This window comes from Caretta caretta, chromosome 4 (assembly GCF_965140235.1).
Source record: "Caretta caretta isolate rCarCar2 chromosome 4, rCarCar1.hap1, whole genome shotgun sequence".
Taxonomy (NCBI): Eukaryota; Metazoa; Chordata; order Testudines; family Cheloniidae; genus Caretta; species Caretta caretta.
Window position 1 is genome coordinate 91204764 of NC_134209.1, and position 24103 is coordinate 91228866.

The window sequence follows — 24103 nt, forward strand, 5'->3', positions numbered from 1 at the left end:
GGTTGTTTAGACGCATGTATAAAGAACAAATTGCGTCAGTCCTCAGCAAACTTGGGAGATGTAGATAATTTAGTAGTTCATATAAAAAAATCCATGTTTTGTGATACAGGTATCTGTTCGAGATTTCTGTTTGACCAGTAACCTGACTGTCAGACCAAATCCACTTAAGGCTTTTGCATGGTGACCTCTGGTAATTTCTCTTAGGATCAGATTTCTTTAATATAACATTGCTGCCCTTTCTTTCTTTGAAGAGAGAGAATTTAAACCTAAAGAAGAAGATATGCAACCTATTCCTGAGCTAATTGTTTTTGTACTATCCCTGTGTGTTTTCACCGTTGTTGCTATTTATTGTTTTGTTTCTCCTTTTAGTGTTTGACTACAGCTACAGAGATTACATTCTGTCCTGGTATGGGCACCTCAGTAAAGATGAAGGACAGCTGTACCACCTGCTATCTGAAGATTTCTGGGAAATCGCCAAGCAGCTGCGACAGAGGCTGAGTCACATTGATGTAGTGAAAGTTGTCTGCAGCGATGTAGTGAAAACTTTACTCACACACTTCTGTGACCTTAAAGCAGCCAATGCCAGGTAAAACAAGCAAAAAAACCACCAGTGCTTATCCCCTGTCCTCCTAGTATTTTAGTAGAGTTTTCTGCTTGTCACTTTCTTTCCTTTTGGATGAACTGCTTTGAGCCAATAAAGAGCTTACAATTGAGAGAGAGAAACAGTAAAGACAGGCAACATATAAGTAACATATATAGTCCTTTCTGTTGTTTGTGAGACGCCTGCTACGCTTTTGGGCACTTGAGGTAAAGGAAACACTCATGTTTCTTTTTCAAATAGGTCAACTTCATCACTCTGTTTGTACTCCTATTCTTTGGTCACCATACAGGAAGGTATGTGAGTAATCTCTGAGGGTGCCATGAGACTGGCAGGATTTGGAAATGAGAACAAAAAATCACGTACATTCTTTCCAGAAAAGTGCAAATGTTCATTCCATAATCTTTTTTTCTCTCTCTCTCCTCTGGTACCAGGAAGCAAAGCCCCATGGTTCCTCTCTATCAAAAGTCTCTCTTGCAAAAACAAAATGATCTATTAGTCAAGTTGTTGGGCCAGGTTTTTCTCCTGTTATGAGTCTTTTCTTTGAGAGAGCCCTCTTTATACGGCCCTGAGGACTACAAGGTATTAAGAGAAGAATACCTTAATTGCACTCAATCTGATACTTCAAAATGGCTAGCTGTACTTTTAACTAGCCGTATGCATATGCATTCCTGGATCTGAGTGTACAATATAAACTTACACATTAGGTACATTTGTGCGTGTCTACTTCAGAAAATTGTTTTAAAATTACTCTAATTGAAATATTCTGTGGCTCATGTGATGAGACTTTTTTTACCTTCAGGTTGTTTTGCTCACAGTGATATCCATTTGTGATCTTTGCCCACAATGACGTCCACAGGTCTGTTTCTGATATTGCTGCAGGGAAAAGACTTCTTTCTTTATGCCCATGCCCAATCTATATGTTACCACTTTCCCTCTCTTCCTGAGCAGGCAGTCTTAGTGTTTTACTGGCAGGTGTCAGCCTGAATTTTCCCAGTACATAACAAGCGAAGCCAAAGACAGACAAGGTGGTCATTGCTGCAGGGGAAAAAAAAGAAAATAAACAGGTGAGCTTTATGTACCTGCAGTGGGGCATATATAAAATTCTCTCAGTTGGCCTTTAATTTCAGTTCCAGAATATTTGCATGTTACTTGTTTCTCAACAATGGTCAATGTCTCTTGGCTTTCTGACACTCTTGGCTGTGTTCTCTGAGTGTGCTACTGTAGTTTGTCACTCTGACTTTTGAGCACAATGTGAGCTCTGTCTAGAAGAAAAGTTAGATATCATATCTATCTTTCCTTTTAGTCAAGTTAAAAAGAAGTTGGAGACTTTTTTGCGACTATTTTTTAGGTATCACAGTACTCAAGTCTCAATTAACAAAAAGCCACCAATTTGAAATTGGGGAAGTATTCAAAACTGTAGTTTCCTCCTTTCTGGTGTTATAAAATTCTGACTTTTGCTTTGGATGCCTTATTTCCTGTTTATAATTATGTCCATTTCAACTGGATCTTTGTTTTTGGGTTGGGTCATGCATTTTTGTTCTCACTATACTCACTTAGAGTAATAACTAATCCTTTGCTTATTTTCCATTTACTTTTTTTGCTTTGAGTTGAACATGCATCCTTGAGAACACCTACGAAGGCTGGGACACATTAACATGCATATGAAAAGCTCACCCCAGAAATCCATGTGTGCAATGATAATCACATTTCTTAATTTACAGATTAGTGTTTCATGCAGATTTAAAAATTCCTAAATGCAGATAACAAAAAGATTAAAACTGGACAGGTTGATTACTCTTGCCACAGTATAAGATCCTGATACTAGTTCTTAGAAGATCCTTTTTGGTTTTAGGAGCATTCTGAGTTTTTTTTATATTAAGTTAATTGTCCAGGTCTGTTGTGACTACTGTGAATATGTCGTACGTCAGAGGGTCCCATAACTTGGAGGAGTCTGAATTATGTCACTTCTCAATCTGAAGCTTGAGCACCACAAAAATCTTTCCAGCTCACAGAGACATTATGATTTTAAAAAAGCAAACACCAAAATTGTGAACAAACTCTGTTACAGAATTTTGAATCGATATCTCTAATTGATATAGTATGGCTCAGAGTCCAAATTTTGAAAAATATGGTAAGTTTAGACTGAAACTTGGATGTTTTGTCTTTGTGTCTGTGATAGAAGCCCGTTAATTTGGGTGAGTGAAATCATGGAATAATTTCCTGTTGTGATAATCACACAAATGCCTCCTGTGCATTGTAGTGGCTCCATGTAATTTTGTTACATATTATGATAGCAAAGAGAGTTTCATCCTTTGGTCAAGTTCAGTAAGTGACCTAGAGAATTTTAAATACATCTTGTACCTTTTTTAGAGAGGATGTTATCCAAGTATCTGTGCTTAGGGGCTCCCTCACTCTGTGAGACAAGGCTGGTAAGGGTAGGAAGTGTTCTCACCTGCATGAGGCTGAAGACATTAATCTCTTCTATGTGAAGTTCATAGGGTTTTGTCACCCACTTCACTCCAGGTCACCTTTTAAACTAATCCCTTTCCACCTGTCTTGGCTAATAAAAGAAACAAGGATGGCTAATTCTTCCAGTCCCATATGGAGCCTTCTGAGATGCTACAGTGAGGGTAGAGGGGTAGAAAGAGCAATACAAGCTCTTCCCTTTCATATGACTCACCCAGAGAGTAACACTGGTCCAGCAGGAGCTGGAAAAGATTCTGTCACTCTTAATTTCCCCTGTAAAATTTCTACATTTTATTTGGCTGTTAATGTTCTCCCAGAGTGTGAAAGGGGTTAGATAGTTTGACCGTGGCAGTTGTTGGTCACGCGCATGTAGTTAACTGGTTTCCACATTTGAGACTGGAAAGGATTTTGCCCAAGGCATATTGGCTGGGGCCTTAGTGATTTTTTTTCCTCTTTCTCTGAAGCATTGAGCATGAAGTGCCTATTACAGGATGAGGGGAGCGTATTCTGCATGATGGATTTCCTGTAACTGCAGGGGATGGGAATTGGTGAACCTCAATTCTTCTTGTGTTCTGCTTGTTTCTGTGTGATTGTTCCCTTAATGTCTCATCCAAATGGCTGGATTTGGCTTGAGGAAAGCATAAAAAAGCTGAATGCTAGCCATGCTGTTTTATTATCTTAGATGGATCGTGAGCTGAATAGGGTGGTGAATAAATCACAGGAAATTTCCCTACCGGGTCTGTTGGAGACACCATCTGTCATGGCAGCATACTCTAAGTTCTGGCTATCTTAGAGAACAAAAAGCACTCTGATGCTTGGAATTCATTCTCTGTGTCTCACATAATATAAAATATTTGTTTTATTTCAAAGGCAGAAAGGAAAAATGCCTTTAAATTAAATTACACAGTCTGAGACTATAGGAGTTTGGCAGAGTAAGGCCAGATTCTAAGTTACTGTGGGTGTGGAGATAGTTACCGCTCAACCACTCTTGGACCTAATGAGAGCAGTGCCTATTGAACAGGTGTAAAGGCACTATTAGTGTGATAAGAGGGAGTCTGCATTGTGGGCTTTTTTACGTTGTCTCCAGGCTGTGAGTAAACAACAGACTTATTCTTTCATCACTTTTAATTTATAGTTTTATGTATCTTGATTTAATAGTAAAACATTTTTCCCCAAATAGGAATAGAGAGCGACGGGCTGCTTTTTAGTAAAACTGTTGCAGGTTTTTGCCATTAGATTCACAAGGCCAGTCATGACTTAGTGACATTGATTCCTTGAGGCTGTTGAGCATGGGATTTTAGGGCAGTGTCTAGCTCTTAGCAAACTTAAAGGGAAAACTGTTTGTGCATACATTTGCTGTCGCTTCCTGGAAACAAATAATGCAGAAATTACATCCAGTTCTCATTACAAAGCTATTGATTAGGTTTTTTTTCAGTAATAATATATAGCTTGGTTCTCAATTGTCTTGGCTCTGTGTGTTTGTATATTACATATAGTGTGTGTCATTATGCTTGCTATACTTATTACAGTGTATAGTGTAAACTAATATTCAATGTAAAATAGAAAGCATTGTTACCATGAAGTCAGCAGGAGCTGGTACAAAGAGAAGTTGAGAACTAGATTGAAGAAAGCCCCAAATACATCCAGCCTTAAGGATAGCTGGAGTACAGCTCCCAATCTTTCCTTTTTCTTTTATAATTCCATTTGTCTCTCTGTTTAAAAATGTCAAGAACTGCTTATCATGCTAACCCTCTGAAAACTAATATCAACAAGATTAACGTGAATTTGAGAGGTTGTTGCAATGAGAGCAGATATTTGAAAAGGATGATGATAAAAAAAGCTACAAAATAGCCTTTGAATAAGTATATTATTAAAGTACCTCTGGGCTAGTGCCAATCTCTGAAGTGTTGGACTTCTGTGAATGAAGCCTTTGTGAGAAGAATTCATGAAGTTATAATTTTCTATTATTTGTAAGACAGTAGACCTAGAGACTTCAATCAGGATCAGGGATCTTATTGTGCTTGGTCCTCTACCAGCATAGCGTTTTTAATCCACTTCATACCATCTTTGATAACAGACCCAAAGTCCTTTGTAGAGTTCTGAGTCTTGCAAGACCAATGCACAAGCTAATAACTATACTGTGAAACACATTCTCAGTTATGTTTGAATAGTATGTCTTTGTTGAAACAACACATGCTGTTAAAGAGGTTCAAGACACTAGATGTTGTGTCTTGATTAAATGGGTGCTATGAATATTTTGGTATTGACTTTCTTCTGACTGTGGATATGTTTTTCATTGTCTTTTAAAGCAGGCAGCTTACTTTTTGTCTTTACTGTGATGCTTTCATATGCAAGTCTAAATCAACTTATTTAATTTCTTAGAAGTTTCAAACAGATCAAGCCATTTTAATTCTGCTACACTGTCAAGAAGTTTAGAGATCTCAGGGAGATACAGGTAAAGAGATGCAGGCTGCATGTTGCCCCTGGTAGTTGTAAACGCATGCTGAATACAGAATGTGCTATGGAAATCTTTTATGATTTGTTGCATGTACACTTGATGTCGCCCATTTTCACTGTCAAGATGACTAAGAGCCAAATATAATTTTGTGGGACTTCTCTGAAAAACTGTAATTAAAGAAATAGGAAGGCCAAAAGGAATGATTTTCCAGATTTCTGTGGAAAAGGCTATTACTGATTTCTTTGGAAACTTTCTTACAGTCCCCCCCCCCCCCACTTCCCGTGCAAATAAACAAAACATTGTCTTATTTTAGAGTCTTTAAACTTGTCTCACACTGTAGTTCTGTTTCCCCATCAGAAGGCTTTCTGATCTTCACAGTGTGAGTTTCCCAGTCAGCTCCTACAGGGTAGATATGGGGTTCTCAGAAGTTTTCAAGCTTTTTTTCAACCACCATGAGGGTAAGAACACACACACATATAAAATGTGTGTGTATATATTTTAATGAAAATGGATTTTCACATAATCAAATAATATTAGGAGTTGGGGCTTAAAGACAAACAGTATTGTAAGACTCATGATAAAATACTGAGAGTTGGTAATACTGGAACCAGTGTTAGGAGGTCATGACCACCGTGCCTTTGCCATATTGTTGTATAGGAGGGAGATCCTGATTAGATTCTGTCAAAATGGGAGTGGGGTGGGTCACAAACCTAGTCGAACAGCTATCTTGGGCACTCTGCTGTGAGGAAGCCATCCACTGGATTCCATGAGCTTTAAGCCTCTGAAGTCTGAACAGAGGTCAGGCACTTGTCTCTAGAAATAGTCTTGGGGTGAAAATCCGCTATCTAGCACCCTCTCCTGAGAGATTAGACCCTGCAGTCCAACTGCCAAGCCCCTAAAGTTAGTGCTGACCACTCAGACTTAAAGAAACCTTCTCCCAGAACTCTAGCCATATGAATGCTCTGGTGTCACAGATTAATTCCTTGGGGGCATGTGATAGGTGTAACCCATGACTAATAGTTGCAAGCTCATGAACTCAGTCTTTGCGAAGGATTATAAAACATTATTGCTCTGTACTTGATACACAGATCCATTTTAAAAAAACAAAACACCCTCCATGCAGTTTCCTGCCTTAGTTTCCTCACCACTCCAAAGTATTCTTTGGGCAGGGGTCAGAGTCCTCTGGGGCGTCCAGGTTCCTTCTCCCGCAGTTCAGGGTTTGTCTTCTCAGCCATGCAGTCCCTCTCTCCCTAGATCATCTTGTTTCTCTGGCCTTGGTTGGTCTCACAGCTAACCTGCGTTTCCCTTGCTATGAAAACATGCCTGTACCTTCACATCTCCTGCCCAAAATTTCCTGTGTGGCTCTGTGGGCTTGTCTACACAGCAAAGAAAAACCTGCGACTGGCCGCGCTAGCCAACTCGGGCTCGTGGGGCTCAGGCTGTGGGGCTCTTTCATTTCTGTGCAGACTTCTGGGGTCTGGCTGCAGCCCGGGCTCTAGGACCCTGTGGAGTGGGAGGATCCTACAGCTCCAGAGTCCAGAAGTCTGCACACAGCAATGAAACAGCCCCTCCGCCTAAGCCCCATGAGCCTGAGTTGGCTGGTGCGGGCCAGCGTAGGTTTTTCTTTGCTGTGTAGACATACCCTGCGAGTCTTTCCAGACCCATGGAGCTTTTGCAGGTTTTTTTTTTTAAAGGGCTAGCTAGCATCAGTACCTTGATGTCTGTTTTTGTTCTCCATTTGGGGATTTTCCACTCGCCCCTTCACCAGCTCCCTGCAGAGAGGTAGGAAAAAATGGTTCTTGTAGGCTTGAGCTAACCTATTTTCCCAAGGTGCTTCCATCTGAATAGGTGGCCACTGAATTCTAATGACCTGCCATTGTACCTGGTATGGGAGACACATGACAGCCATTATCAGCAAAGGTCGAATTCAAATATATAGACGGGTGTGCAGTGATACAGCAGTTTTTATAGTAACAACTTCATAATATCAACCAGAATAAAGTTGTGCTGATAGATTCCCCAAAGTGTCACAGGGTCCTAGTATGGAAAAGCTTGAGAACCCTTGTGACAGATAATGGTCCAGTACTAGAGGATTGTGGTAGATGTTACATTGCTAAAATGCCAGTGTTGTTAATTTGCAGTTTACAATTATTCGTTCATAAGTGGGAAAGAAAATTGTAAGAGCTCCCTCCAGAACTGGTTTTTAACCTTTTAACAGCCAAGAACACCTGTGGTAAGGTTGCTGAGTGTCCTGTACATCCCCATCTATGCACATCAAAAGAGATTCTGCAGTTATGCATAGTCATTTTTCTTAAAAGCCTTTTGTTAATTTTTTTTACCTTAGTGTTTTCCCAATTCCAATCCTCTTAAGGAATGGGTGAACTGGTGGATTTGTAGCATCAGGAGTAAGGTCACTGTGGTGGTCCATGACAGAGGCATTTGAATACAGATTCAATATTCACACTGAATAGATGCGTGCACCCCTACACTGAGCATCACTTTCCACTACTGCGAGTATAACTTTAAAAAATATTTCATTTGGGTCCAGAAATGATGAACCAATTGGAATAGCTCCCTGGAGAAAGGATTTGTTTTGGTTTTCTAAATTGTTTTGCCTACCCCTGCTTACTAATCTTTCCTCTAAAGGTTATATTTACTAATATTTCACTCATTTTGGGATAGCTAAAGAAAAGGCCCTTGCTTTCCTAAGCAATTACACTCTTATTATCTGCACAGAATTGAATGCATGTTTGAAAAACTTGTAAGATGGAAGTATGTCTGACATGAAACTCATGGAATTATTAATGTTGGTTTCACTTCACAAGGAAATAAAAAGTAATAATCTGTAATGCATGCTGTGCAATCCACAACTGTTACAAATACTGTCTGTATGAAATCACTTTTAAGTCAACTGCATCTTGATATACCAGTATATGTCACTAATTGCTGGCAAAGGCACAAATGAGTTAAATTGCCACTTGTCACTGTTTGTGTGATTTGAAGCTTATGAAATAATGTGTTGGATTAAAAGGCTTGTGTGGTACCTATTTTGGGAGCCACTCACTACAGTTTGAGATTTATATTTCTGTTCACTGAACCACTGTTTTCAGAATTTATGGATAATAAGCTGAGTTTTCAAAAACATTGTGCATAAATCAGAGAATCATAGAAGGTTAGGGTTGGAGGAGATCTCAGGAGGTCATCTAGTCGAACCTCCTGCTCAAAGCAGGACCAACCCCAACTAAATCATCCCAGCCAGGGCTTTGTCAAGCCCGGCCTTAAAAACCTCTAAGGAAGGAGATTCCACCACCTCCCTAGTAGAGACTATTCCAGTGCTTCACTACCCTCCTAGTGAAATGGTTTTTCCTAATATCAAACCTAGACCTCCCCCACAGCAACTTGAGACCATTGCTCCTTGTTCTGTCATCTGCCACCACTGAGAACAGCCAAGCTCCATCCTCTTTGGAACCCCGCTTCAGGTAGTTGAAGGTAGCTATCAAATCCCCCCTCCCTCTTCTCTTCTGTCGACTAAACAAGCCCAGTTCCCTCAGCCTCTCCTTTAAGTCATGTGCCCCAGCCCCCTGATCATTTTTGTTTCCCTCCACTGGACTCTCTCCAATTTGTCCATGTCCTTTCTGTAGTTTGGGGGCCCAAAACTGGATGCAATACTCCAGATGTGGCCTCACCAGTGTCGAATAATCACTTCCCTCGATCTGCTGGCAGTGCTCCCACTAATGCAGCCCAATATGCCATTAGCCTTCTTGGCAACAAGGGCACACTGCTGACTCGTATCCAGCTTCTCGTCCACTGTAATCCCCAGGTCCTTTTCTGTAGAACTGCAGCTTAGCCAGTCGGTCCCCAGCCTGTAGCAGTTTAGGACTCTGCACTTGTCCTTGTTGAAACTCATCAGATTTCTTTTGGCTCAATCATCCAATTTGTCTCGGTCACTCTGAACCTTATCCCTACCCTCCAGCGTATCTACCTCTCCCCACAGCTTAGTGTCATCCGCGAACTTGCTGAAGGTGAAATCTATCCCATCATCCAGATCATTAATAAAGATGATGACCAAAACCAGCCCCAGGACCAATCCCTGGGGCACTCTGCTTGATACTGGCTGCCAACTAGACATCGAGCCATTGATCACAACCCGTTGAGCCCAACAATCTAGCCAGCTTTTTATCCGCCTTATAGTCCATTCATCCAATCCATACTTTTTTAACTTGCTGGCAAGAATACCATGGGAGACTATATCAAAAGCTTTGCTAAAGTCAAGATATAACACGTCCACCACTTTTCCCATATCCACAGAGCCTGTTATCTCATCATAGAAGGCAATTAGGTTGGTCAGGCATGACTTGCCCTTGGTGAATCCATGTGGACTGTTCCTGATCACCTTCCTCTTCTCCAAGTGCTTCAAAATTGATTCCTTGAGGACCTGCTCCATGATTTTTCCAGGCCCTGACTGGTCTGTAGTTCCCCGGATTCTCCTTCTTCCTTTTTTTAAAGATGGGCACTATATTTGCCTTTTTCCAATCGTCCGGGACCTCCCGCAATCACCATGAGTTTTCAAAGATAATGGCCAATGGTTCTGCAATCACATCAGCCAATTCCCTCAGCGCCCTCGGATGCATTAGATCTGGACTCGTGGACTTGTGCATGTCCAGCTTTTTAAAACAGTTCTTAACCTGTTCTTTCGCCACTGAGGGCTGCTCACCTCCTCCCCATACTGTGTTGCCCAAGACAGTTGTGTGGGAGCTGACCTTGTTCATGAAGATCGAGGCAAAAAAAGCATTGAGTACATCAGCTTTTTCCATATCATCTGTCGCTAGGTTGCCTCCCCCATTCATTAAGAGTCCAACACTTTCCCTGACCTTTTTCTTGTTGCTAACATATCTGTAGAAACCCTTCTTGTTAGCCTTCACATCCCTTGCTAGCTGCAACTCCAGTTGTTTTTTGGCCTTCCTGATTACACCCCTGCATGCCTGAGCAGTATTTTTATAGTCCTCCCTAGTTATCTGACCAAGTTTCCACTTTTTGTAAGCTTCCTTTTCGTGTTTAAGCTCACCGAAGATTTCACTGTTAAGTCAAGCTGGTCGCCTGCCATATTTGCTATTCTTTCTGCACATCAGGATGGTTTGTTCCTGCACTCTCAATAAGGCTTCTTTAAAATACAGCCAGCTCTCCTGGACTCCTTCCCCCCTCATATTAGCCTCCCAGAGGATCCTGCTCATCAGTTCCCTAAGGAAGTCAAAGTCTGCTTTTCTGAGGTCCAGGGTCCATATTTTGCTACTCTCCTTTCTTCCTTTTGTGAGGATCCTGAATTCAACCATCTCATGGTCACTGCTGCCCAGGTTGCCACCCACTTCTACTTCCCCTACCAATTCTTCCCTGTTTGTAAGCAGCTGGTCAAGAGGAGAACGGCTCCTGGTTGGTTCCTTCAGTAGTTGCACCAGGAAGTTGTCCCCAACACTCTCCAAAAACTTCCTGGATTGTCTGTGCACTGCTGTATTACTCTCTCTGCTAATGTCAGGGTGATTAAAGTTGCTCATTAGAAGTATTTGTGTGTAGATTTAGTTAGGAATTTTCAAAGATCAGTTTGTGTCTTTCTGTTTCGAAAATCCAATCACAAAGTCATAACAACAGACACTTGTGTGTTCAGAAGTTGAGACAAAGTGGGTGACTTATATCTTTTATTGGACCAGCTTCTGTTGGTGAGAGAGACAAGCTTTTGAGATAATGTAGAGCTCTCCTTCAGGACTGAGAAATGTACAGTGTCATAGCTAAGTACAAGATGGAACAGATCATTTACCATAAGTAGCTAACATATTTCCTGGGACCATCTGAAGGGAAGTTGACAGTTAACAGCCCTACTGTCATGTGCTGGGCGGGTGAAGCTGAGGAGGGTGGGAGGAGTAGTGGGTTTTAAGATTGTCGTAATAAGCCATAAATCAGTGTGTCTATTCAGTCCATGATTTTTAGTGTTTAGCAAAGTTATGAATTTATGCTCCCAAACCTGAAACCTGAAAGTGTTGTGCAGGTTTTCTTTGAGGATGAGGGCTGAGAGGTCAGATACAGAGTGATCGCTTTGTGACAAGTGTTCACCCACAGGTGATGTGGTGGTTTTGGTTTTTTGGGTCATTTTCCTGTGAGAATTCATTTGGGACCACAGTGATTCTCTTGTTTCACCCATATCGTTGTTATTGGGACAAGTAGTGCACTGGAGGAGGTACACCATATGCTGTGATAGGCATGTGTAGGACCCATGGATCTTGAAAAGTGTGTTGTGGGAGCTGAGTAGACTGGAAGGCTGCCTCATACATGTGCACCTAACTGGGATATTCAAAAAGGTTTAAGAGAAGTAGTTTATACAGCTATAGAAGTTGATGTTAGAAAAATTTAGTGGCACTGTTTGTTTTTGTGTGTGTGTATGTGTGGGTGTGCATACTGCAGTTAAGTTTCCTGTTTTCTCTGATGGTTACTGCAAAATAAACAATGTCATCCTTTACTTTGTGCCAGTTTTGTCGCAAATGTAGGAAAGTGGCCTCAGATAGCTTTCCTTCTACTTTTTATTTGCTGCCTAAAATGTTACATTTCAACAGACCTTCTTGGTATCTTCCCAAAGTTCATTCTCACAAATCTTAAGGAAGAGTTGCAGAAAGAACCCCAAATTTGGGCTCTGGGATCAACTGCTGCTGTACAATGGTAAGAATTTTATCCATCATTGTATGCATGCTCTTTGCTAAATTATTTTGTTGGTAGATTCGGGGGGAGGGGAAGCATGGGTGACATGGAATTCTCTTTGCTAGGCAGGCTTATGCTGATTCACTGTATGTTTCCCTACAGGCTAATGAATACTTCATAATGAGACTGGCAGAAATGGAAACCCTCAGTTAATCAATCCTCTTGCAACAAGAGATCTGCTGTTCAATATGTTTTATGGAAATCCTGCAAAGTATGCACTGGAGCTGTTTAAAAGAACAAATCCAGATGTACTTACTACTTTGGAGAGGGATAGTATCATATGAAAGGGCAGTCACTGCCAAGAAATAGGAGCATTCTTCTGGATGATAGGCTTATGGAAAAGTTTGCTGCTTTGCCACCTGAAGTTTGGAGGATGCTCAAAGCCAGGATCACTGTCTATATGACCATCAGCAAATTGGTTCACCTTTAGCTGATGTTATTTTTCTTTTCCCTGCCTGCTTTTAGTCACCCTCTTATCTCTCTTATCCTCTCTGTTGGAACAAGTTAGTGGCACTGATACACAGAAGTTTGCATAGGACTCCTGCAGAGAGATAGTCGGAGGATTTGTCCCTTAGACTTTTGCAAAGATACATGGAGATCTTGGCCAGGATACCTGCTGGAGGAAGGGTCTCCTCTTCTCAAGACCCATATTGGGTTGAGTAATGGAGAGAACCCATCTCATCAGGTACATGCCAGAGTATATGTAACCCCCACAAACAACAACATACTAGATGAATTAGGAAGGTAAGGGCCAAATATTTATCAATTGGCTTATTCTTTCCATTCTGTTTCTGTGATAGACCCATCTTGACTGTGTGCCAATAAACTCCTGGAACTGGCCCAACTCAGCTAAGCTGAATTTATTGGCTGATACTGTGAATTCCACCCAGACTTGTCAGAGACGGAGATGCAGACAGACTATGCAACTGCTTCCTCTGAAAGGATGTAACTGTAAGAACAGTTAATGCTACAGAGAGATTAGGAATGTAGGCTGCAGTCCCAAACAGGGATGGGGTGCCTGTGGAGACTACACTGATGGTATGGCGAGATAAAAGGCAAATTTAATCGCAGCCCAGTGGAGTCAGAATGCACTGTTGATCTGTGCTGTTCATCCCTTGCTTGTATCATGAAAGTATGCCCAGCCATAAATAACTGCATAGACATCCCTTAAAAGGAAAGTGGTTGAGGCCTCTGCTAATACTATCTGAAGCTGTGTGCTGGAGTGCCCAGAAAGAGTGTTTTTGCATGCGCATGTGTCAAGGTTCCTTCTCCACTCTGAACTCCTAGGGTACAGATGTGGGGACCTACATGAAAACCTCCTAAGCTTATTTTTACCAACTTAGGTTAAAACTTCCCCAAGGTACAAACTATTTTACCTTTTGCCCTTGGACTTTATTGCTGCCACCACCAAGCGTCTAACAAATATATGACAGGGAAAGAGCCTGCTTGGAAACGTCTTTCTCCCCAAAATCCTCCCAAACCCTACACCCCCTTTCCTGGGGAAGGCTTAATAAAAATCCTCACCAATTTGCATAGGTGAACACAGACCCAAACCCTTGGATCTTAAGAACAATGAAAAAGCAATCAGGTTCTTAAAAGAAGAATTTTAATTGAAGAAAAAAGTAAAAGAATCACCTCTGTAAAATCAGGAAGGTAAATACCTTGCAGGGTAATCAGATTCAAAACATAGCGAATCCCTCTAGGCAAAACCTTAAGTTAAAAAAAGACACAAAAACAGGAATATCCATTCCATTCAGCACAGCTTATTTTATCAGTCATTTAAACAAAACAGAATCTAACGCATATCTAGCTAGATTACTTACTAAGTTCTAAGACTCCATTCCTTTTCTGTTCCTGGCAAAAGCATCACACAGACAGACAGAGAGAGAGCCTTTGTTTCTCCCCCGCTCCAGCTTTGAAAGTATCTTGTCTCCTCATTGGTCATTTTGGTCAGGTGCCAGCGAGTTTCTTAACCCTTTACAGGTGAAAGGGTTTTTCCTCTGGCCAGGAGGGATTTTAAAGGTGTTTACCCTTCCCTTTATATTTATGACAGCATGTGTGTCTTCAGGGTCAGGTGATCACTGTCTTGCCCAACAATTAACACAGTTTTGTTTTGTTTTTTCCAAAGGAAGTTAGAGTTGGTCAGTGTTAGACTGAGAGGTTATAAAGCCAGAGGGAACCGCTATGATCATCTAGTGAGTCTGCCCCCTGTATAACACAGGCCATAGGACTTCCCTGAATTAATTCGTGTTTGAACTAAAGTGTTCATATTGTGTGGTTCTGGCTCCATATGTCACTGCCATATACATATTATAATGATCTATTAGTACAAGTAACTCGGGGTCACATGCCCCATCCCCAGTTTGCTGCTTGGCTTGTACTGAGCATGTTCACACAGACTGTGCATGCTCAGTAACACCGCTGGAGCTGGCTGCCCTCACTCTGCCCCCACACTATCGGGTTGTTTCTAGTTCGTATAAGATATTCTGCTCCCAATCTAGAGTTTTTAAAAGGTGACAGCTGATACTCAGCGTCGGCTGCTCTCAGGATGTTGGCACTTAGTTCTTGGTGGCTGCTTCATCTTACCAGTCCAGAAGAGGAAGGTTAACTTTCACAAGAGGAGATCAAAATCCTGATTTAAATGACCCAGGACCTCTGCTGACCTGTCTGGGGACAGGTTTATGTAGATAGATAATGATCACCTACAAGGAGAGCCCATGGATGGAGGTGCTTGATGCAGTGTAGTGAAAGCTGTAGGAGACCAGGGTGCGGATTTGGAGTATACTAGTATGGAGATGGTCAGCAGTGCACTGAAGAAGACAGCTAAAGATTCAGAGACCAGAGAGAAGAGGAGGTTTGACTCAAGAGGAGAGACACCTGCTCTAGCGCAGGCTGCAGGAGGCCTTCCATTGTGATAAGGGGCCTGGACACCAGCCTCATGAGCCAGTGCTCCCTCGGTGAGTATGCAGGGTATTTGCATTCCCAGTCGTTAATCCCCACTATGAGGCAGCTTTGCTTTTTGCACAAAGAGAAGGAGGTATATTTCCCTGTGACTAGCGTCCGTGCAGCATATAGCTGAAACCTCTGTTTGAATATGTATGGAGTTTGTCCATTTTTCTTACCCAGAAATGGCTGGACAGGAGCAGCCTCCTGAGTAATAGTTGATTGCAGCCAGCCAGGACCTGCAGCGGCAACGGCAAACTATCCCCGGAGAGGAAATAGACAGTGGAGGATGAGGGAGAAGACATTTGGGTGAGGAATAGCACAGTCGGGCCCTGACTTCAGCCTGACAAGCTTCTGCTGGACTAGAATCCCTGCTTCCTGAGGAAATGACCATGGCCCCTCCCCAGGTGACACAACACCCCTCCCACAGTACCTGCCAAGAGGGGCACCTGGACCCAAGCTATGTACAGTCTCTTTCCTTCCAGACCAATGCTGGAAGCATGTGAGGCACCTGGTCCTGCATCCTAGAGCCACTTACATTCACAGAGGAGGAGCTGCTGACTTGCAACCAAGAGTCATCGGAGGAAGTAAGAGTAGTGGGATATGCGCATGCTGCAGAGTCTGAAGAACAGTTGGCACTTGCCAGGGAAAGGAACTGGGGTATCCTTGAGTACTGAATGTCAGAGAGCAGTGTCTAGCTCCCTGCATGCTTCAGTGGAGAACCTGGCTAGAGTGGTTGATTTCTGAGGGAGTCTGCAACAATACAGACTTCTTTGGCTGTTTGTTAGTACATCTGGATGTGATTATTACACCAGGCACAGCACCGTCTCCTAAGGCATTTGGCAAGTGCTTCGTGCTCTGGTGGCAGCACAACCTCCCAATTAACTAGCCTCCAGTGCAATTGTACAACCTCCCTTTACTCCACCACCTCCACAAAATGAACCCCTACCACCAAGAGTGGGGGAGCCTAGTTGCCTGCCCATCTGCCAGCAGAAGGAGGTTTGGGCGGGGGGGAACCTCACCGTGGATACACCAGGGAATGATCAGAAGATCGCTAGGCTTTGTTACCCCTGTGATCTCTTTCTAATTCCAAGATCCATCTTTGCAGTTCTTCCCCCACTTTTCTTTCTGTACCCCCTTCCTCATACTTTTAATTAGACAAAACTGCTTCGGCATCACACACCTTTGATTGTGTTTCTTTGGCCAAAACTCTTTCCACTCTCTGCAGGTATCTGGCAGTTCCTAACAGGCAGCCTCTGCAGCATTGACCCTGGCACCAAATCAGCCCCTACTCACCCAAGGTGTGCCATAGAATGACCTATCTTTTCTGTGGTCAACTCTTATGCGTATGCACGTAGTTTGAAACTCCCTTCAATGCAGCTAGCCTCCTGGCCCCACTAGCAGTGGCCCCCAAAGGTGCACCCTCTCCCCAAGGTACATAGCTACCTTGTACTCCCATCAGTCACCATTTTGAAACCCCCCATAAGGGATTCTTTAACTAAGGTGCATAACTCAGTGTTTTGATACCAATCGGGATTCGGAAGTCCCAGACAGGATGTTTTGGAATTGTCTTTATAGTTCTGATTGATTGAAGTTTGAAGAAAATGATAGTTTCTTTACTAAACTGGATGTGTGTGACATATTTCTTCTTTTTATAAAGTATGTGAAGTTTATAGACTTATGACTGAGAGAAATATGTGAGAAGAAGTCAATAAGTTACAACATTTCATCATAAGTCAATTATTTTGATGAAGTGGCTGGTATCTAGAATTCAGTGAAATTTTTCACTGCTATGTCAAAGATCCTACATTGAATAGTTTATTCTGCAGTTGTGGTCAAATAATTAGTTATTCTCTACAATAATGTTCTTTTAATGTTGTTTTTATAACTACTTCTCAGGCATAAGGTTTAATCTACAAAAGATTGTTCCATGCTGAGCAGAATGTTCTTTATGTACTTGTTCCCTCTAGTAGACCTATAAGGGTGTTGGAAATGATGTTTCCATTTGGGAACATAGGAATTGCCATACCTCATCAGAGCAGTGGTCCATCAAGTCCAGCGTCGGGTCTCCAAGGGTATGTCTACATTGCAGCGGGGAGGGTGCTTCCTAGCTCTGGTAGACAGATGCACTAAAAATAGCAGTGTAGCCAGAGGCAGCATGGTGTGACAGTTTGGGCTGGCCATCCGAGGGCGTACCCAGGGGTTCTGGGTGGGTTTGTACTCAAGCAGTTCATCCAAGATCCTGTCCATGCTCCCCTGGGCTACATTGCTGTTGTCAACTGAGCTGGGAACCACACTCCCCGCTGTAGTCTAGACATACCGTAAAAGTGGCCAGCACCAGATGCTGCAAGAAACCTTTTATTGGAGATTTATGGAATAACCTGCCCGTAGGGAATATTTCATCTGAGTGCTCATCAGTAAAGTGTTTGGTTTAGACCATGAAGCATGAGAATTTATGCTGTATTAAAATAGAAATGATCCTGTGTATTGTAACCGTGGATGTTCTCTCTGTCTCTCCATGTTTTAATTGTACTATACTTTTGGGCTCAATGATATCTAGTGGCAATGAGTTCCACAGAAGAACCATGTACTTTCATCTTTTTGTCAGTTTTAAAATTTGCCTTTCAATTTTGTTTCCCCATGTCCTGGTATTATGAGAGAGAGTAAATAGGAGTCCCTGTTTACCTTCTCAATACCATTCAATATTTTGTTATACCTCTACCGTGTCCCCCTTTCATTTGTCTCCTCTCAGAACTAAACAGACCCAGTCTCTCACATCTCTTCTCATATGGAAGTTTCCCCATGGCTAATTTTGCATTCCCTGTTTCTTGAGCTCATTCTGTTTCTGCTAAGGTTTTTAAGACAGGGTTCTAAGTACTACAGTGTTCCAGATGAGGGAATTCCATTGATTTATTTAATGGCATTATAACATTTTTTAGTATTTTCTATCATATTCTTCATACATCCCACACTTGTTTGTTATTTTTTCCACTAGCTAATACTGTCTGCTAATGTTGAAAATTCTCAGTCATCTAGCTATTCAGTGATTCTTTGTCAGGGAGAATTCACTTGACCTTTCCTTGTTTATTATTTTCTAGGAAATGTCAGACCAAAGAGGCTGCAGTTTTTTGAGTGACAATTCAGTAGTTGATTATAGGTGTGGAAGATTGCATCTGTTCCGCCTTCAGTGTCACAGCTAAATCCGTGTCTCAATAATATTCAGTCCCCCGCTTAAATAGTCATACGATTCTAGTACAAGCCTATTAATTAGTCTGCAGTACAAGGGTATGTTTGCATCTCAATTCTTTGCCTTCTCAATTATTTTGGAAAAAATGGATTAGGTTCCATGTATATCAATGGGAGTGACTAGAAAATAAGCTTTTTATTCAACCTTGTCCCTAAGAGTGTGCCCTGAACTATAATAACTTATTCTATACGGCTATAGTTTTAAAATATTGTATTTCTATTTGTACAGGTATAGAGAAAAGATAGGGCAAGGGATTGAAATGGGGCAAAGGTAGGCTTTGCTTAATATAATTAAAAATAAACGATAGATGAAGCATAGTTTTTTAAAATGTTTCTTTGCTGAACATTATGTCCCTGATATTTTATACATTTCTGATATAGTAAGTAATGACTAAAGATGTATTGTAATTTCAACTGAAATTCTGGTACCCTTCTAGGCAGGAAGAGCAGCCAAGGCCATTTTTACTCCATCCATGCTTGAGGAACTCTGACGAAGAAGTAAGATTCCTGCAATCATGTTCTCAAATTCTGGTGTATTGTCTCCTACCCTCAAAGGATGCCCAGTCTCTCAGCTTGCGCATAGTCCTTGCAGACATACTTGCAACAAAAGGTAGATTATAGATCAGAGATAATTAATGACTTACCTACTACAGTACTAGTGATTACAAACCATTTAATATACTTGTATTGATATCACATTTTAAGTTCTAAAATTAAACTTCTGTCACAACTTGCACATGCAGAGACTGGTACGGTTAGTATCTTATAGATGTACATGAGACACTTAAAAATTCATAACATTAGCTAAGTAAGGGTAAGGCACTGAACTCTCTTGTGCTGATTTAGCAAGGCATTTCATTATGTGTTTAAGCACATGAAGTCAATAGGGCTACTCACCTGCTCAAAATTAAGCCTATACTTAAGTGCTTTCCTGAATTGGGGTCAGAGTGCTCAGCACCTTGTAGCATGGAGCCATTCCATCCTCTTATTCTGTTCTAGAGGAAACCAAACCTTTCTACACTGCAGTGACCTTCTGGAGAGCATTTGGGTGATCCTAAATGTTTATACCTTACTCAGATAAGTAAAATTCTAGACTAAGGATTTGAACATGACTGAAGCATGATATAAGATCTAAAAAAAACCCCAATAACTATCCATTTATTTATTGAGAATTTTAGTTCTTATTTATAAAATGCACTTTTAATTGGATGATGAGACCACTAATCACTCTGTCCTTTTTTGAATTTGGAGTTGGGGACAATTTTTGATACTGCAAAGTTTTGGGATCCAAGAAATCCCCAAATAGTACAGTTCCTTTTTTTAATTCCTAGTTCTGCACCTTCCTAGACTCTACTGTGTAACGTTCTCTGAGATACACAGCAAGAAGAGTGGAAATAGACACCTGAAATATTTCAGTTTAGGTTCAGCTGCTTTAACATGTGTAAACTTTTTAATAACCTGAATTTCCAGTTTTCTCAATCCTAATGACAGTTTACAGTAATGAATAGAGAAAATAAAAAGTTTAGGAGAAGGGTAAACTTCAGTCTAAAATGAGTGATACACTATGTAATCTGGGAATTACGTAGTAATTTCTTGGAATTTTATCAACCTGCTTTGTTTTAATTTGTGTCCAAAATGTTACACTGAGTTTGTTTGAGTTTGAAGATGACATTTGCTCTTTTGCACAGTGATTTTGTTCTTAAATTTCTCCTCCCAGTACTGAAGCCAGTGGTGGAGCTGCTGAGTGATCCAGATTATGTCAACCAAATGCTGCTCAGCCAGATGGAGTACAGAGAACAGGTGAATGAGCATCACAAGAAAGCCTACACATATGCTCCTTCTTATGAGGAGTTCATCAAGCTCATTAACAGCAACTCTGACGTTGAGTTCCTGAAACAACTAAGGTATCCGATGTTCATTTATAGAATGTTCAAAACTAAGCATGCTTCTCCTGCCAGTCCATTGCTGAGACCTGAGTGAAGTGTGATTTCAGTGAAGTGCAGAGAGGAAATATAAGCCTTAACATTTAATAAAGCTGCAAAATAAGCTACTTTCCCTTTAGTCGGCAGGAAATATTAAAATTATTCCATTATAACTGGCTAATGTATATTAAAGTCTCCTCAATCATTTAAAGACATATAAGAACCTTGTATGCAGCATGCCCATGATCAAAGGAGTCAGCGAGAAATAATGTGTTGACTTTCCGTTACTATGTAATGTCTTTTTAGTAAATTGCATCTCTAACAAATACATCAAGTACTTCCTTTTGGGCTGGCCAGTTCTGTAATGTGACGTTTAGGGACTGGGCTGTAGTGTGTGTGACGACCTCCTAGGAGGTTTTGAGGAATTCTTAGAGGCAGATGGCTCCCAATCATTCCCTCTTGAATATATCTCAGGTTCTGCGTTTGGAGGCCATCATTTAACTCCTATAGAACTAAATAAAATAATAAGATCTTCTATGGAATGAATATTCCCTTTCTTAGTGTTCTGTGCTGTGATACCAAGGCACCTATCTAATATTCTTCCTTAATACCTCCCCATTTTTTCTCTCCCTCTCCTTCCTAAAACTTGGAGCATGGCTTCTCTTTTCACCTATTCCTTCCCTCTTCCTTCATGATGCAAGATAACTCCCATGTTCCTAACCTGCTTGTAAGCACCAGAAGAGGGATCCCCACAAAGGGCCAGCAGTCTCCCACTTGCCTAGAACAAATGCCTATTCCAGGTTTCATGTTAGTTCTTGCCCATCTGATCTGCCTCCCTTTTGTTGCTTTCTGTCTTGAGGAAAGAGTTGGGAATCACTAGCAAAGGTAAATGGGTTATGTTGGAACTGCATGGTGTTCCTGGCATTGGGGAGGGTGTCAGGCTGCATCTTTGACCTTTCTAGTGTTGCAACCTGTCACACTTCCCAGTGGCCAGTTGTGTTTCCCAGCACAGTTCTGTGTATCAGTACCTCCAGGTGCTGAAATAAGCCAGTTCCCAGGTGTCTTCCGACCAAGAATTAGCAAGTTTCCTAAGGGTGTCATCACTGTCGTCATTGCCATGAATCTTTTTTTTTTAGGGACCAGATTTTTAAACCAATTGTCACAATTTGTAGCCTACAAGTGATTCTCTGACTAAGCCAATAAACAAGGCTGATGGTAAAACTAGGTTAACTCAACAAGTCGTCCTGCAAAGATGGAAAGAATAGTATGAGTCCACATGTAACCATCCTGAAGCAACTTGATGTCCAGATCTGGATGCATTCGCAACAGATGCAATCCCTGGCCCTGAAACTTGTGGAGATGCACCTGTGTTGGAAGAGATTTGCTCAAGCATATAGAAACTGCGAAGCAGGCATGCTGCTGGACCTAACAACACAATACCCAAACTTTTAAAGTGTGCCATTGAGCCCATTACGTCAACTTTTTTGTCCAGAGTTGGACTACTGGGAAGATACCAGCAGAGTGGGAGGAAGGGATCATCATCCTGCTCTATAAGGGGAAAGGTCCATGCACTGAATATTGTAGCTATAGACCAATAACTCTACTCTCTGTCCCTGGAAAAGTCTTTGCATATGTCCTACTCACCTGGCTCCAGCCTTTCCTTGTGAAACACCACTGCCCAGAGCAATAGTGCTTCATTCCTGGCTATATACAATGGATGCTATACTTACCGTTGTCTTTTTTCTGAGATCCATTATGAATGTAACTGGCCTTTGACAGCAGCATATGTAGTCTTAAAGGCAACGGTTGATTCTGTCACTAGAACTGCCTTGTGGAAGGCCTTATGGGGCATCAGGGTTCCCAACATCCTTCTGACGCTAATTCAAGATCTGCATAATGACTCAGAGCACGGATAAATTGCGGGACCCATAGGTCTTACAGGTGTCACAGTAGATCTGGGCTGAAATAGGGATGAGTCCTGGACCCAGTCCTGTTCTGCTGTGCAATGGATTGGCTCATTGAGCATATCTCTGCAAATGTAGGTATAAGCATTGGTTTAACCTATTTTAATGACCTGGATTATGCGGATCATGTTGTCTTCTTTGGTCAGGATGCAGATGTCTCAAAGACACACTAAAGAGTTTCCAGCATGTGGCAGCTGCCCTTGGATTATGAGTTTCTTGGACAAAAACAGAAATCCTGAATGTCAGTGCAAAAGTTGCGATACAAGTCATGTGCTTCCAGATAAACTGTGATAAACATCCGATGAAGTGAGCTGTAGCTCATGAAAGCTTATGCTCAAATAAATTGGTTAGTCTCTAAGGTGCCACAAGTACTCCTTTTCTTTTTGCGAATACAGACTAACGCGGCTGTTACTCTGAAACCAGATAAACTGCGGAAGCAGTGGATGATTTCATCTATGTAGGCAGTAAACTATCATCTGATGGGTGCAGCCAACCAGACATCCTAAGGAGAGTTGGTTCAGCCATCTTAGCCATGAAGGGCATGCGTAGGGTCTGGTGCCAAAAAAAAAAAAGGTGAAACTATGTACAAAAGTACGGATTTATCAAACCTGCATACTTCTGATTCTTTTATATGGATCTGAAAAAATTGATGTTGCTTAAAACAAGACATCAGGAGGCTGGAGGCATTTCATGTGCATTGCCCGTGACAGCTACTGGGTATAAGATGGTTTGACTTTATCTGTAATAGGGATGTATCAGTGAGAACTGGCCATCAGAGTACTGAAGTCATCATTGGCTGCTGCTGGCTGGTCTTTTTTGGTCATGTTGTATGTCTCAGAAGCAAAGCCCGAGCACGTCTATCTTCAGAGCTCAGAATCAAGGTCAGGAAAGGACACTGCCCAGTCATGCGGTCAGCAATTAACTGGGCTTCACCAGCTCAGCAATACCCTGTAGAGCTCTTAGATGCCTAGAATAAATGTGTGGTCTTGGACACTTGATGCTACAGACCTCCTCTGTAGGTCTTTAAACATGTTGTTGTTGATTATCTCCCCTTTCCTGAATCTTGCACCCTTTTCTGCACTAATTTTTTCTGAATTACTTTTGTTTAATATTGGGTAGCACATCTTTTCTTCTGCACTTGCACTGGTGCTGCTATAGCAGAAGCTAGCCATTTTTGTTTGTGCTTTAGATTCTCTCTGCCATTCCCATGGAGTGAGCAACCACTATCTGCTTAAGATAAGGACATAGTTGTCATGTGACAACCACAGTGAATGGAAGCGTTACTTTGAAATGACTAAAGTGGGGTTATAAATGCATAAGGGGTGACGCCTCCAGAGGTGGATTTCAGGATATGGCCCTACTGGGCAAATACACTGCTTGACCCAATAGTAGGGCTGAAGTTGTTGGGAAATGGAATGACTGGAGAGGCAGAGTTAACCCGCTTTCTGCACACAGGCACCCATGTGCTTGCTGTACATATGCATGCACCCCTCCTGCTGGGTTTTTCTAAGGGATTCCCCCTTTCCTCCACTAGGGCTGTCAAATTCAGGGGGTTCCTCTCCCACTTTCCTTCTCTGCTGGGATTCTTGAGAATTCCTCCATACACACACCGTATTCTTTGTAGCAGTGGCTTCAGTAGGGTGGAGGATGGTTGCTGAGGGATCCTTTAAAGGCAGCTGTATCTTCCTGTGCCCATAGAGCCCTCTGCAGGGGAAGAAGAACTAGTGTTTCTGTCTCTGGGCAGTGATCAAAAGTGTAGGTG

At 41.8% G+C, this 24103-nt stretch overlaps 1 protein-coding gene across 3 annotated transcripts in view; it reads left to right on the top strand.

Annotated features, from left to right (window-relative positions):
• The window catches only part of SNX25 (sorting nexin 25), a 163509-nt gene that overhangs the window by 35294 nt on the left and 104112 nt on the right, over positions 1–24103 (top strand). For 2 of the 3 annotated variants that reach the window (XM_048847964.2, XM_048847962.2), the window contains exons 3-6: positions 370–586; positions 18685–18726; positions 18893–19065; positions 20173–20359. In XM_048847964.2, coding sequence (XP_048703921.1) covers positions 370–586; positions 18685–18726; positions 18893–19065; positions 20173–20359 — 619 coding nt within the window. The remainder of the gene's footprint in view (positions 1–369; positions 587–18684; positions 18727–18892; positions 19066–20172; positions 20360–24103) is intronic. The other variant, XM_048847963.2, reaches the window with a different exon arrangement.